We start from the raw sequence: 12,777 nt of genomic DNA, 5'->3' as shown, positions 1-12,777 counted from the left end.
TGCTCCGTCTTTCGGGTGAGACGTAAGTGACTCTGTAGCTGATGGAGACACCCTAGTCTCTGTAAGTTGCCTTGGATAAAGGTGTCTGCTCTTATTATATTATTATTATTATTATTATTATTATTATTTATTTCTTAGCAGACGCCCTTATCCAGGGTATTACTTGTATTGTAACACTTGAAATGTATTTGCCTGGATAAGGGCGTCTGCTAAGAAATAAATAATAATAATAATATTAATATTGTTTTGAAAATTTCAAGTCAAAACAAAGTACTGACCCAAAGGAAATGTAATTTTAATCGGAGGTCATTAATTGGGGACTACGACTTTAAGACAAAGTCCACGTTCAAATTTCCCAGTAATCCCTTCAATCGCCTTGCTGTTGATTCTGCAGGAAAGTTGCGTTCAGACTTTCTCGCTTAACAATGTAATAGTTTTTTTTTAATTACAATGCATTTGTACACGGAGAAAAACGGGTTGTAAGATGTGTTCGTAATAAGTCTTTCATGAGACCGTGTTAAAGTGCTTAAAAGGAAACAATACGGCGATTATTTCGCTCTCTTTTGAGTGTGTAGTGTTATTGCATTAAGTGGATTGTGTTTGACATTTAGCGACAAATAATTGTTATTTTGTATTGGGAGAGAGTGCCTGAAGCTCTCTGCATGTCCCGGCTTTAGTTTTATGTTCTGCTAAAACAGGTATTTATCCAGTTAGTTTATTTTTTGGTTTAAAAATAAGGAAATAAATACAACTTGGCATGATCCCATGTGTTGCTACAACTGTTTACGTAAGGTGTGTGTATTATTTTAATATATATTTGATTTATTTTACATTTTGACCGGTTTTTTGTCTCAGAACTACATTTCCCATCATCCTCCTGCTCACTGGCAAATCCATCTGTTACATATGTGAGCAGGAGGATGATGGGAAATGAAGATAAATGTGCATTGAAAACTAAATTGCAGTAATAATAATAATAATAATAATAATAATAATAATAATAATAATAATAATAATAAAATATTGTTACAAAAAGGATATTGCTAGAAAGAGTGCAAAGAAGAGCGACCAGAATTATCCCGGGTTTAAAAGGCATGTCGTATGCAGACAGGCTAAAAGAATTGAATCTATTCAGTCTTGAACAAAGAAGACTACGCGGCGATCTGATTCAAGCATTCAAAATCCTAAAAGGTATAGACAATGTTGACCCAGGGGACCTGAAAAAAGAAACAAGGACCAGGAGTCACAAATTAGATAAAGGGGCATTTAGAACAGAAAATAGGAGGCACTTTTTTACACAGAGAATTGTGAGGGTCTGGAATCAACTCCCCAATAATGTTGTTGAAGCCGACACCCTGGGATCCTTCAAGAAGCTGCTTGATGAGATTCTGGGATCAATAAGCTACTAACAACCAAACGAGCAAGATGGGCCGAATGGCCTCCTCTCGTTTGGAAACTTTCTTATGTTCTTATGTTCTTAAAAGACGTAATATCACAATCTAAGAAAGAGATCTTGTCTGCTGTACTGTCTCCTGCCCTGTCAGATGGGGGCGCTGTCGGGCTGGGTGTGTGTGATGAATCTTGTCTGCTGTACTGTCTCCTGCCCTGTCAGATGGGGGCGCTGTCGGGCTGGGTGTGTGTGATGAATCTTGTCTGCTGTACTGTCTCCTGCCCTGTCAGATGGGGGCGCTGTCGGGCTGGGTGTGTGTGATGAATCTTGTCTGCTGTACTGTCTCCTGCCCTGTCAGATGGGGGCGCTGTCGGGCTGGGTGTGGGTGATGAATCTTGTCTGCTGTACTGTCTCCTGCCCTGTCAGATGGGGGCGCTGTCGGGCTGGGTGTGTGTGATGAATCTTGTCTGCTGTACTGTCTCCTGCCCTGTCAGATGGGGGCGCTGTCGGGCTGGGTGTGTGTGATGAATCTTGTCTGCTGTACTGTCTCCTGCCCTGTCAGATGGGGGCGCTGTCGGGCTGGGTGTGTGTGATGAATCTTGTCTGCTGTACTGTCTCCTGCCCTGTCAGATGGGGGCGCTGTCGGGCTGGGTGTGTGTGATGAATCTTGTCTGCTGTACTGTCTCCTGCCCTGTCAGATGGGGGCGCTGTCGGGCTGGGTGTGTGTGATGAATCTTGTCTGCTGTACTGTCTCCTGCCCTGTCAGATGGGGGCGCTGTCGGGCTGGGTGTGTGTGATGAATCTTGTCTGCTGTACTGTCTCCTGCCCTGTCAGATGGGGGCGCTGTCGGGCTGGGTGTGTGTGATGAATCTTGTCTGCTGTACTGTCTCCTGCCCTGTCAGATGGGGGCGCTGTCGGGCTGGGTGTGTGTGATGAATCTTGTCTGCTGTACTGTCTCCTGCCCTGTCAGATGGGGGCGCTGTCGGGCTGGGTGTGTGTGATGAATCTTGTCTGCTGTACTGTCTCCTGCCCTGTCAGATGGGGGCGCTGTCGGGCTGGGTGTGTGTGATGAATCTTGTCTGCTGTACTGTCTCCTGCCCTGTCAGATGGGGGCGCTGTCGGGCTGGGTGTGTGTGATGAATCTTGTCTGCTGTACTGTCTCCTGCCCTGTCAGATGGGGGCGCTGTCGGGCTGGGTGTGTCTGGTGACGGGGGCGTCCAGAGGGATTGGGAAAGGCATCGCTTTGCAGCTGGGAGAGGCCGGAGCCACGGTCTATATTACTGGGAGGAACAGTTTGACGCTGGGAGAGACTGCTGGAGAGGTGAGGATGGAGAGGGGAGCCTGATAATCCTGTCTGTCTGTCGTGTGTGTGTGTGTCTGTCTGTGTGTGTGTGTCTATGTGTGTGTGTGTCTATGTGTGTGAGTCTATGTGTGTGTGTGTCTGTGTGTGTGTGTCTATGTGTGTGAGTCTCTGTGTGTGTTTGTCTGTCTGTTTGTGTGTATCTGTGTCTCTGTGTGTGTCTGTCTGTGTGTGTGTGTGTGTGTGTGTGTGTCTAATGTCCATGGTAACAGTATTCAGTGTGCAGTGTCTGTCTCTGTGTGTGTGTGTGTATGTGTGTCTCTGTGTGTGTGTGTGTCTGTCTGTGTGTGTGTGAGTGTCTGTCTGTCTCTGTTTGTCTGTGTGTGTGTGTGTGTGTGTATGTGTGTCTGTGTGTGTGTGTGTGTGTGTCTGTCTCTGTGTGTGTGTGTGTCTGTCTCTGTGTGTGTGTGTGTCTGTCTGTGTGTGTGTGAGTGTCTGTCTGTCTGTCTCTGTGTGTGTATGTGTGTCTGTGTGTGTGTGTGTCTCTGTGTGTGTGTGTGTGTGTGAGTGTCTGTCTGTGTGTGTGTGAGTGTCTGTCTGTGTGTGTGTGTGTGTGTCTGTCTGTGTGTGTGTGAGTGTCTGTCTGTGTGTGTGTGTGTGTCTGTCTGTCTCTGTCTGTGTGTGTGTGTGTGTCTGTCTGTCTCTGTCTGTGTGTGTGTGAGTGTCTGTCTGTGTGTGTGTGTGAGTGTCTGTCTGTGTGTGTGTGAGTGTCTGTCTGTGTGTGTGTGTGTGTCTGTCTGTCTCTGTCTGTGTGTGTGTGTGTGTCTGTCTCTGTGTGTGTGAGTGTCTGTCTGTGTGTGTGTGAGTGTCTGTCTCTGTGTGTGTGTGTGTCTGTCTGTCTCTGTCTGTGTGTGTGTGAGTGTCTGTCTGTGTGTGTGTGAGTGTCTGTCTGTGTGTGTGTGAGTGTCTGTCTGTGTGTGTGTGTGTGTCTGTCTGTCTCTGTCTGTGTGTGTGTGTGTGTCTGTCTGTCTCTGTCTGTGTGTGTGTGAGTGTCTGTCTCTGTGTGTGTGAGTGTCTGTCTCTGTGTGTGTGTGTGTCTGTCTCTGTGTGTGTGTGTGTCTGTCTGTCTCTGTCTGTGTGTGTGTGAGTGTCTGTCTGTGTGTGTGTGTGAGTGTCTGTCTGTGTGTGTGTGAGTGTCTGTCTGTGTGTGTGTGTGTGTCTGTCTGTCTCTGTCTGTGTGTGTGTGTGTGTCTGTCTGTCTCTGTCTGTGTGTGTGTGAGTGTCTGTCTCTGTGTGTGTGAGTGTCTGTCTCTGTGTGTGTGTGTGTCTGTCTCTGTGTGTGTGTGTGTCTGTCTCTGTCTGTGTGTGTGTGAGTGTCTGTCTCTGTGTGTGTGTGTGTCTGTCTCTGTGTGTGTGTGTGTCTGTCTCTGTGTGTGTGTGTGTCTGTCTCTGTGTGTGTGTGTGTCTGTCTCTGTGTGTGTGTGTGTGTGTGTGTGTGTCCATGGTAACAGTATTAAGTCAGTATTGTGTGTCAGTGATTAGATGGGCTTGCTTCATTACAATCACCTGCACTCATTAAGCTCCTCCCCCCCCAGGTGGAGGCTAGAGGCGGGGCTTGCGTGCCGGTGACCTGTGATTCGTCAAAGGATGATGAGATCAGGAGCCTGTTTGATCGAATCGGGAGAGAGCAGAAAGGGAGGCTGGATATCCTGGTGAACAACGCGTATGGAGGAGTTCAGGTGAGAGAGAGAGAGACTGGCTCATTATTACTATTCTTATTATACCTTTCATTATTATTTGAGCTGCAGTACCACGCTGTGCCTGTGTAGAGTGAGGGGGCGCTCATGCTACACAGGCACAATTATTATTATTATTATTATTATTATTATTATTATTATTATTATTATTATTTTCAGACTTACTTTGATAACTTGGGGAAGACATTTTGGGAGATGCCCCCCTCGGTTTGGGACGATATGAACAGTGTGGGGCTGAGGTGAGGAGATCAGTGACATCATCAACACAGCTCCCAGCCGTCACACATTATCAGTGACATCATCAACACAGCTCCCAACCGTCACACATTATGAGTGACATCATCAACACAGCTCCCAACCGTCACACATTATCAGTGACATCATCAACACAGCTCCCAACTGTCACACATTATCAGTGACATCATCAACACAGCTCCCAACCGTCACACATTATCAGTGACATCATCAACACAGCTCCCAACCGTCACACATTATCAGTGACATCATCAACACAGCTCCCAACTGTCACACATTATCAGTGACATCATCAACACAGCTCCCAACCGTCACACATTATCAGTGACATCATCAACACAGCTCCCAACCGTCACACATTATCAGTGACCATTCACTCAACACAGCTCCCAACCGTCACACATTATCAGTGACATCATCAACACAGCTCCCAACCGTCACACATTATCAGTGACATCATCAACACAGCTCCCAACCGTCACACATTATCAGTGACATCATCAACATAGCTCCCAACTGTCACACATTATCAGTGACATCATCAACACAGCTCCCAACCGTCACACATTATCAGTGACATCATCAACACAGCTCCCAATCATCACACATTATCAGTGACATCATCAACACAGCTCCCAACCGTCACACATTATCAGTGACATCATCAACACAGCTCCCAACAGTCACACATTATCAGTGACCATTCACTCAACACAGCTCCCAACCGTCACACATTATCAGTGACCATTCACTCAACACAGCTCCCAACCGTCACACATTATCAGTGACATCATCAACACAGCTCCCAACCATCACACATTATCAGTGACATCATCAACACAGCTCCCAATCATCACACATTATCAGTGACATCATCAACACAGCTCCCAACCGTCACACATTATCAGTGACATCATCAACACAGCTCCCAACAGTCACACATTATCAGTGACCATTCACTCAACACAGCTCCCAACCGTCACACATTATCAGTGACCATTCACTCAACACAGCTCCCAACCGTCACACATTATCAGTGACATCATCAACATAGCTCCCAATCGTCACACAATATCAGTGACATCATCAACACAGCTCCCAACCGTCAAACATTATCAGTGACATCATCAGCACAGCTCCCAACCGTCACACATTATCAGTGACATCATCAACACAGCTCCCAACCGTCACACATTATCAGTGACATCATCAACACAGCTCCCAACCGTCACACATTATCAGTGACCATTCACTCAACACAGCTGCCAACCGTCACACATTATCAGTGACATCATCAACATTGCTGTCAGATTGTTGGTAAAGCGCCTGTTTGTGTTGCTATGGTTGCAATTCTCCCTCCCTCCTGCAGGGGTCACTATATCTGCTCGGTGTACGCCGCTCGGATGATGGTTCAGGCGGGGCGGGGCCTGATTGTCATCATTTCCTCGACAGGCGGACTCCGGTACGACTTCAATGTACCCTATGGAGTGGGCAAAGCAGCAGTGAGTCCCCAACCGTCACACATTATCAGTGACCATTCACTCAACACAGCTCCCAACCGTCACACATTATCAGTGACAGCATCAACACAGCTCCCAACCGTCACACATTATCAGAGACATCATCAACACAGCTCCCAACCGTCACACATTATCAGTGACATCATCAACACAGCTCCCAACCGTCACACATTATCAGTGACCATTCACTCAACACAGCTCCCAACCGTCACACATTATCAGTGACATCATCAACACAGCTCCCAACCGTCACACATTATCAGTGACATCATCAACACAGCTCCCAACCGTCACACATTATCAGAGACATCATCAACACATCTCCCAACCGTCACACATTATCAGTGACATCATCAACACAGCTCCCAACCGTCACACATTATCAGTGACATCATCAACACAGCTCCCAACCGTCACACATTATCAGTGACCATTCACTCAACACAGCTCCCAACCGTCACACTTTATCAGTGACCATTCACTCAACACAGCTCCCAACCGTCACACATTATCAGTGACATCATCAACACAGCTCCCAACCGTCACACATTATCAGTGACCATTCACTCAACACAGCTCCCAACCATCACACATTATCAGGGACAGCATCAACACAGCTCACTACTGTGAGGGACAGCCTTCACCTCTGCATAGGGAATACACAGCTCCCAAGTGTCCCTCATTGTGAGTGGCAGCCCCAAACTGCCTGTGCTGTGTTTCTGTGCTGTGCCCTGGCTCTGCTGTGCTGTGCTGTGTTTCTGTGCTGTGCCTTGACTCAGCTGTGCTGTGTTTCTGTGCTGTGCCCTGGCTCTGCTGTGCTGTGCTGTGTTTCTGTGCTGTGCCCTGACTCAGCTGTGCTGTGCTGTGTTTCTGTGCTGTGCCTTGACTCAGCTGTGCTGTGTTTCTGTGCTGTGCCCTGGCTCTGCTGTGCTGTGCTGTGTTTCTGTGCTGTGCCCTGACTCAGCTGTGCTGTGTTTCTGTGCTGTGCCTTGACTCAGCTGTGCTGTGTTTCTGTGCTGTGCCCTGGCTCTGCTGTGCTGTGTTTCTGTGCTGTGCCCTGACTCAGCTGTGCTGTGTTTCTGTGCTGTGCTGTGTTTCTGTGCTGTGCCCTGGCTCTGCTGTGCTGTGCTGTGCTGTGTTTCTGTGCTGTGCCTTGACTCAGCTGTGCTGTGTTTCTGTGCTGTACCCTGACTCAGCTGTGCTGTGTTTCTGTGCTGTGCCCTGACTCAGCTGTGCTGTGTTTCTGTGCTGTGCTGTGTTTCTGTGCTGTGCCCTGGCTCTGCTGTGCTGTGCTGTGCTGTGTTTCTGTGCTGTACCCTGACTCAGCTGTGCTGTGTTTCTGTGCTGTACCCTGACTCAGCTGTGCTGTGTTTCTGTGCTGTGCCCTGACTTAGCTGTGCTGTGCTGTGTTTCTGCGCTGTGCCCCGACTCAGCTGTGCTGTGTTTCTGTGCTGTACCCTTACTCAGCTGTGCTGTGCTGTGTTTCTGTGCTGTGCCCTGACTCAGCTGTGCTGTGTTTCTGTGCTGTGCCCTGGCTCTGCTGTGCTGTGCTGTGTTTCTGTGCTGTGCCCTGACTCAGCTGTGCTGTGTTTCTGTGCTGTGCCCTGGCTCTGCTGTGCTGTGCTGTGTTTCTGTGCTGTGCCCTGACTCAGCTGTGCTGTGTTTCTGTGCTGTGCCTTGACTCAGCTGTGCTGTGTTTCTGTGCTGTGCCCTGGCTCTGCTGTGCTGTGCTGTGTTTCTGTGCTGTACCCTGACTCAGCTGTGCTGTGTTTCTGTGCTGTGCCCTGACTCAGCTGTGCTGTGTTTCTGTGCTGTGCTGTGTTTCTGTGCTGTGCCCTGGCTCTGCTGTGCTGTGCTGTGCTGTGCTGTGTTTCTGTGCTGTACCCTGACTCAGCTGTGCTGTGTTTCTGTGCTGTACCCTGACTCAGCTGTGCTGTGTTTCTGTGCTGTGCCCTGACTCAGCTGTGCTGTGCTGTGTTTCTGTGCTGTGCCCCGACTCAGCTGTGCTGTGTTTCTGTGCTGTACCCTTACTCAGCTGTGCTGTGCTGTGTTTCTGTGCTGTGCCCCGACTCAGCTGTGCTGTGTTTCTGTGCTGTGCCCTGACTCAGCTGTGCTGTGCTGTGTTTCTGTGCTGTGCTGTGTTTCTGTGCTGTGCCCTGACTCAGCTGTGCTGTGCTGTGTTTCTGTGCTGTGCTGTGTTTCTGTGCTGTGACATTGCTGTGCTGTGACTCTGCTGTGCTGTGCCCCTGCAGTGTGACCGTCTGGCCTGTGATGGCGCTGTGGAGCTCCGGGGTGCGGGCGTGGCCATGGTGTCTCTGTGGCCGGGGGCCGTGCGCACTGAGACCGTCCTGGAGAACGTGCTGAGCAGAGACCCGGGTTCAAAGGCAGAGGAGGAGGTCAGTGTTAGTGTCTGTGTTAGTGTGTGTGTGTGTCGCTGTGTGTGTGTGTCGCTGTGTGTGTGTGACTGTCGCTGTGTGGGTTTGTGTGTGTTTGTGTCGCTGTGTGTGTGTGTGTCGCTGTGTGGGTTTGTGTTTGTGTGTGTGTCGCTGTGTGTGTGTCGCTGTGTGTGTGTGTCTGTCGCTGTGTGGGTTTGTGTTTGTGTGTGTGTCGCTGTGTGTGTGTGTGTCGCTGTGTGGGTTTGTGTTTGTGTGTGTGTCGCTGTGTGGGTTTGTGTTTGTGTGTGTGTCGCTGTGTGGGTTTGTGTTTGTGTGTGTGTCGCTGTGTGTGTGTGTCTCTCGCTGTGTTGCTGTTTGTGTGTGTGTGTGTGTGTGTCTGTCGCTGTGTGGGTTTGTGTGGGTGTGTGACTGTCGCGGTGTGTGTGTGTCTGTCGCTGTGTGGGTTTGTGTGTGTGTGTGTCTGTCGCTGTGTTGCTGTTTGTGTGTGTGTGTCTGTCGCTGTGTGGGTTTGTGTGTGTGTGTGTCTGTCGCTGTGTGGGTTTGTGTGGGTGTGTGTCTGTCGCTGTGTGGGTTTGGGTTTGTGTGTGTCTGTCGCTGTGTGGGTTTGTGTGGGTGTGTGTCTGTCGCTGTGTGCGTTTGTGTTTGTGTGTGTGTCGCTGTGTTGCTGTTTGTGTGGGTGTGTGACTGTCGCGGTGTGTGTGTGTGTGTCGCTGTGTGTGTGTGTCTGTCGCTGTGTGGGTTTGTGTTTGTGTGTGTCTGTCGCTGTGTTGCTGTTTGTGTGTGTGTGTGTCTGTCGCTGTGTGGGTTTGTGTGTGTGTGTGTCTGTCGCTGTGTGCGTTTGTGTTTGTGTGTGTGTCGCTGTGTGTGTGTGTCTGTCGCTGTGTGGGTGTGTGTGTGTGTGTGTCTGTCGCTGTGTGGGTTTGTGTGTGTGTGTGTCTGTCGCTGTGTGTGTGTGTCTGTCGCTGTGTTGCTGTTTGTGTGTGTGTGTGTGTCGCTGTGTGGGTTTGTGTGGGTGTGTGTCTGTCGCGGTGTGTGTGTGTCTGTCGCTGTGTGTGTGTTTGTGTGTGTGTGTGACTGTCGCGGTGTGTGTGTCTCGCTTTGTGTGTGATTGTTTGTTTTATTGAATTCGTTTAATTTTCATGTTGTTTTTTCTTGTCAGATCTGGGAGGTGTTTGAGAGCGCTGAAACTCCAGAGCTGAGTGGGAAATGCATTGTGGCGCTGGCGGCAGGTGAGAGGGGAGAGGGGAGAGGGGGATAGTGTGTGCGTGTGCGTGTGTGTGTGCGTGTGGAGGCTGTCTGTAATGTATTCCTGTGCGGACTCTGATGAAGGTCATGGTAATTCTTCTCCTTTCAAACTTGGTACTTTATCATAGAAATTATTATTTATTTTATTTTTTTTTAGACAAGAAGCTGATGTCACTGAGCGGGAAGGTTCTGTTGACCTGTGACCTCAGCAGGCGCTACAATCTCCGAGACCTTGACGGTACGAGAAAGGTCATGTGAGACGGAACCCGACCCTGTGCAGTGACACGAGCGTCCACTAGATGGAGCCCCAATCCATTCACAGCCAATACTGTGCATAGTTTACTATAGAGGTGCTGCATTATTGAAGTATCTTATCAGTTAGTATGTCTGGTTGACTCTGTCTCTTATATCAGTTAATATGTTTGGTTGATCCTCTCTCTCTCTCTCTCTCTCATATCAGTTAAATACTCGTATCCTGTGATATTATTTTCTGATATTTTCTTCGGTGGACTGTGCGGCAACATTATTAGGACTAACGTCCTCTTTTCTCTCTCTCTCTCTCCCCCTCTCCTCTCTCCTCTCTCCCCCTCTCCTCTCTCCTCTTCTCTCTCTCCCCCTCTCTCCCCCTCTCCTCTTTCTCTCTCCCCCTCTCCCCTCTCCTCCTCTCTCCTCTCTCCTCTTTCTCTCTCCCCCTCTCCCCTCTCCTCTCTCCTCTCCCCTCTTTCCTCTCTCACCTCTCCCCTCTCCCTCCCCCTCTCTCCGCCTCTCCTCTCTCTCTCCCCCTCTCTCTCCCTCTCTCTCCCCTCTCTCTCCCCTCTCCTCTCCTCTCTCCTCTCTCTCTCTCTCCCCCTCTCTCCCCCTCCCCCTCTCCTCTCTCAGGTCGTGAGGTGCTAGACTCCACCTCTCTCCGGTTCCTCTTCTCTCGGGTCCCAGGACTCTCCTGGCTCTCCCCCTTCATCCCCTCGTTCCTCCGGGTGCCCAAATTTGTCCTGACGCTCACAGCCAGCAAGTTCTGAGCCGGTCTGCGCGGAACACGGAACACGGAACTCAGAACCCGGAACCAGAACACTTAGTGCTAGTACCGTAGATGAGCGCGTTGCTAGGATACACATTTCAGGCCTCTCTATTCGCTGCGGACAAGCCAAATCACAAGCAGGCATATTCATGTTTTCTTCATTTAAAAATGAAGGCAAAACGTTTTTTTGTTTTTTTTTAATCTATTAACTGTACTGATTTAGCTTGTGTTTCGTGTTGTGTTCGGATTATACGGCAATATTATATAAAAAAGAGAAGCTGAATTTTGTACCATAGTTAAATTAATCAGGATTTGTGAGATTAATTCAAATGTTTTGCTTTTGGGACATACACAGTTAATCGTAACAAACAAACAGTGGTTCGGATGGAAATTACTATTGTTCAAATATAGTATTATTATTATTATTATTATTATTATTATTACAATGTGAAAGGCACATCTGTATTGTCAGTTGTTAAAAACGTCGTATTTCTGTTTTTTCATAATCGGAAGTGTTCTAATTTGAATGTAATTGTGGCTTTTTGTTCATTGTGTACAGCGGTGTTTTTAATTCTTGGATCTTCTCTTAAAAAAAGTGAATATAATCTGGAGCATATAACTAAGAACGAAACCTAGAACATAGAACCTGGAACAATGCAGAACCTAGAACACACTGGGCCACTACCTTAAGTCACAACATGCATAGCCTTGAGTCTAGAACACATAGTGTTGAACTCTGATCACAGCCGCCTAGAACACACTTAAAATCTAGAACACTATCTAGTACACAGAATACACACCCTGAAACGATGACCTAGAATACAGGGTTTATAACTCGGAACACTACACCTAGAACATGGAACTTAGAACACACAGAACCTGAAACGCGGAACACAGAACACAGAAATGGTTGCTGATTTCAAAGCACTTAGAACATTTTATAGTTAAGCTGAAATCTTCACCTGTTTCAGAACTGAAAACAATTAAAACTGCCTAATTAAGCTAAGTTTAGTTAAGTAATTGAGAGCTCAGTTGAAATGAAAACCACAGACACGGGTCCCACTGACGCAAGCCATAGAACCTAGAACCTAGAACATATAACCTGGAACCGACTCAGGAGGCTGTGTGGTCCAATGGTTAAAGAAAAGGGCTTGTAACCAGGAGGTCCCCGGTTCAAATCCCACCTCAGCCACTGACTCACTGTGTGACCCTGAGCAAGTCACTTAACCTCCTTGTGCTCCGTCTTTCGGGTGAGACGTAGTTGTGATTTCCATTACACGAGAGTAGATGTTAAAACTTCATGCTGATTTGAACTCGGCTCTCGCCAAGATAAGCACCAACTAAGACGTAGCTTTACAGTAAACTAATGTGATCCATCTGCGTCTCCATCCATTTGCACTTCCTTCCATATGATGATGTAGATATCCTTCTGTCTGGTGTTAATGGCTGAAGTGTAATGCTGGCTCCAGGGATCAGCTTATTTTGCCTCCCTGGCGCATCAGCACACACAACGGCTGCGATGCTGGCTCCAGGGATCAACCACAGTGCGGTCTCTCCAGCGCATCAGCATGACAACCGTCTGGATTGAGCTAAGTAGGGTACATCTCTGGGGTCTTCAAGTGGGCACCTTCCATCCTCAGTGTTTCGTCGACTAGCCCACGACACCTCAAGAGGGCTCGACGGTGATTCTGGCGTCCCAGCATCACCCCCCTCCGTGACTCTGCAGCTGATGCATAGTTCACACACCCGAGTCTCTGTAAGTCGATGGCTGTGTTTTTTCTTTGCATTCTTCCAATATCTCGCACGCACACATTACACAGAACAAACCCACCTGAGAAGAAGCAGGCTCCTAGAGTTTCACGAAGGAATGCTTTTGAAGTTCCGTCTGTACACGCAACG

The 12,777-nt window shown here is 48.4% G+C and overlaps 1 protein-coding gene across 2 annotated transcripts; it reads left to right on the top strand.

The window, feature by feature from the left end:
• The first annotated feature begins 331 nt into the window (after nucleotides 1-331).
• Nucleotides 332-12,139, top strand: LOC131730508 (dehydrogenase/reductase SDR family member 1-like). 2 transcript variants are annotated; one of them, XR_009324076.1, is made up of 9 exons: nucleotides 332-427; nucleotides 2,565-2,711; nucleotides 4,286-4,429; nucleotides 4,607-4,686; nucleotides 6,072-6,204; nucleotides 8,475-8,618; nucleotides 9,778-9,847; nucleotides 10,021-10,213; nucleotides 10,743-10,852. XR_009324076.1 is itself a non-coding variant. In XM_059020559.1 (9 exons), exons 2-9 carry the CDS (start codon nucleotides 2,565-2,567, stop codon nucleotides 10,877-10,879), a joined length of 936 nt encoding a protein of 311 aa, XP_058876542.1. In that variant the 5' UTR covers nucleotides 333-427; the 3' UTR covers nucleotides 10,880-12,139. The 2 variants fall into 2 exon arrangements, 1 of the variants encoding a protein (XP_058876542.1); XM_059020559.1 differs by having other exon boundaries at nucleotides 333-427; nucleotides 10,021-10,101; nucleotides 10,743-12,139.
• The last annotated feature ends 638 nt before the right edge of the window (nucleotides 12,140-12,777 follow it).

Source organism: Acipenser ruthenus, unplaced genomic scaffold (assembly GCF_902713425.1).
Source record: "Acipenser ruthenus unplaced genomic scaffold, fAciRut3.2 maternal haplotype, whole genome shotgun sequence".
Lineage (NCBI taxonomy): Eukaryota > Metazoa > Chordata > Actinopteri > Acipenseriformes > Acipenseridae > Acipenser > Acipenser ruthenus.
The sequence above is the reverse complement of the archived record's forward strand: the minus strand, read 5'-3'. Positions and strand labels throughout refer to the sequence as shown.

Excerpts from the sequence above, each read along its gene's own strand:
- LOC131730508 (XM_059020559.1), top strand. The coding sequence starts at position 2,565 with ATGGGGGCGCTGTCGGGCTGGGTGTGTCTGGTGACGGGGGCGTCCAGA. Across the intron at positions 4,430-4,606 it reads ACGCGTATGGAGGAGTTCAG|ACTTACTTTGATAACTTGGG; the intron begins GTGAGAGAGAGA and ends TATTATTTTCAG. Across the intron at positions 8,619-9,777 it reads GTTCAAAGGCAGAGGAGGAG|ATCTGGGAGGTGTTTGAGAG; the intron begins GTCAGTGTTAGT and ends TTTTCTTGTCAG.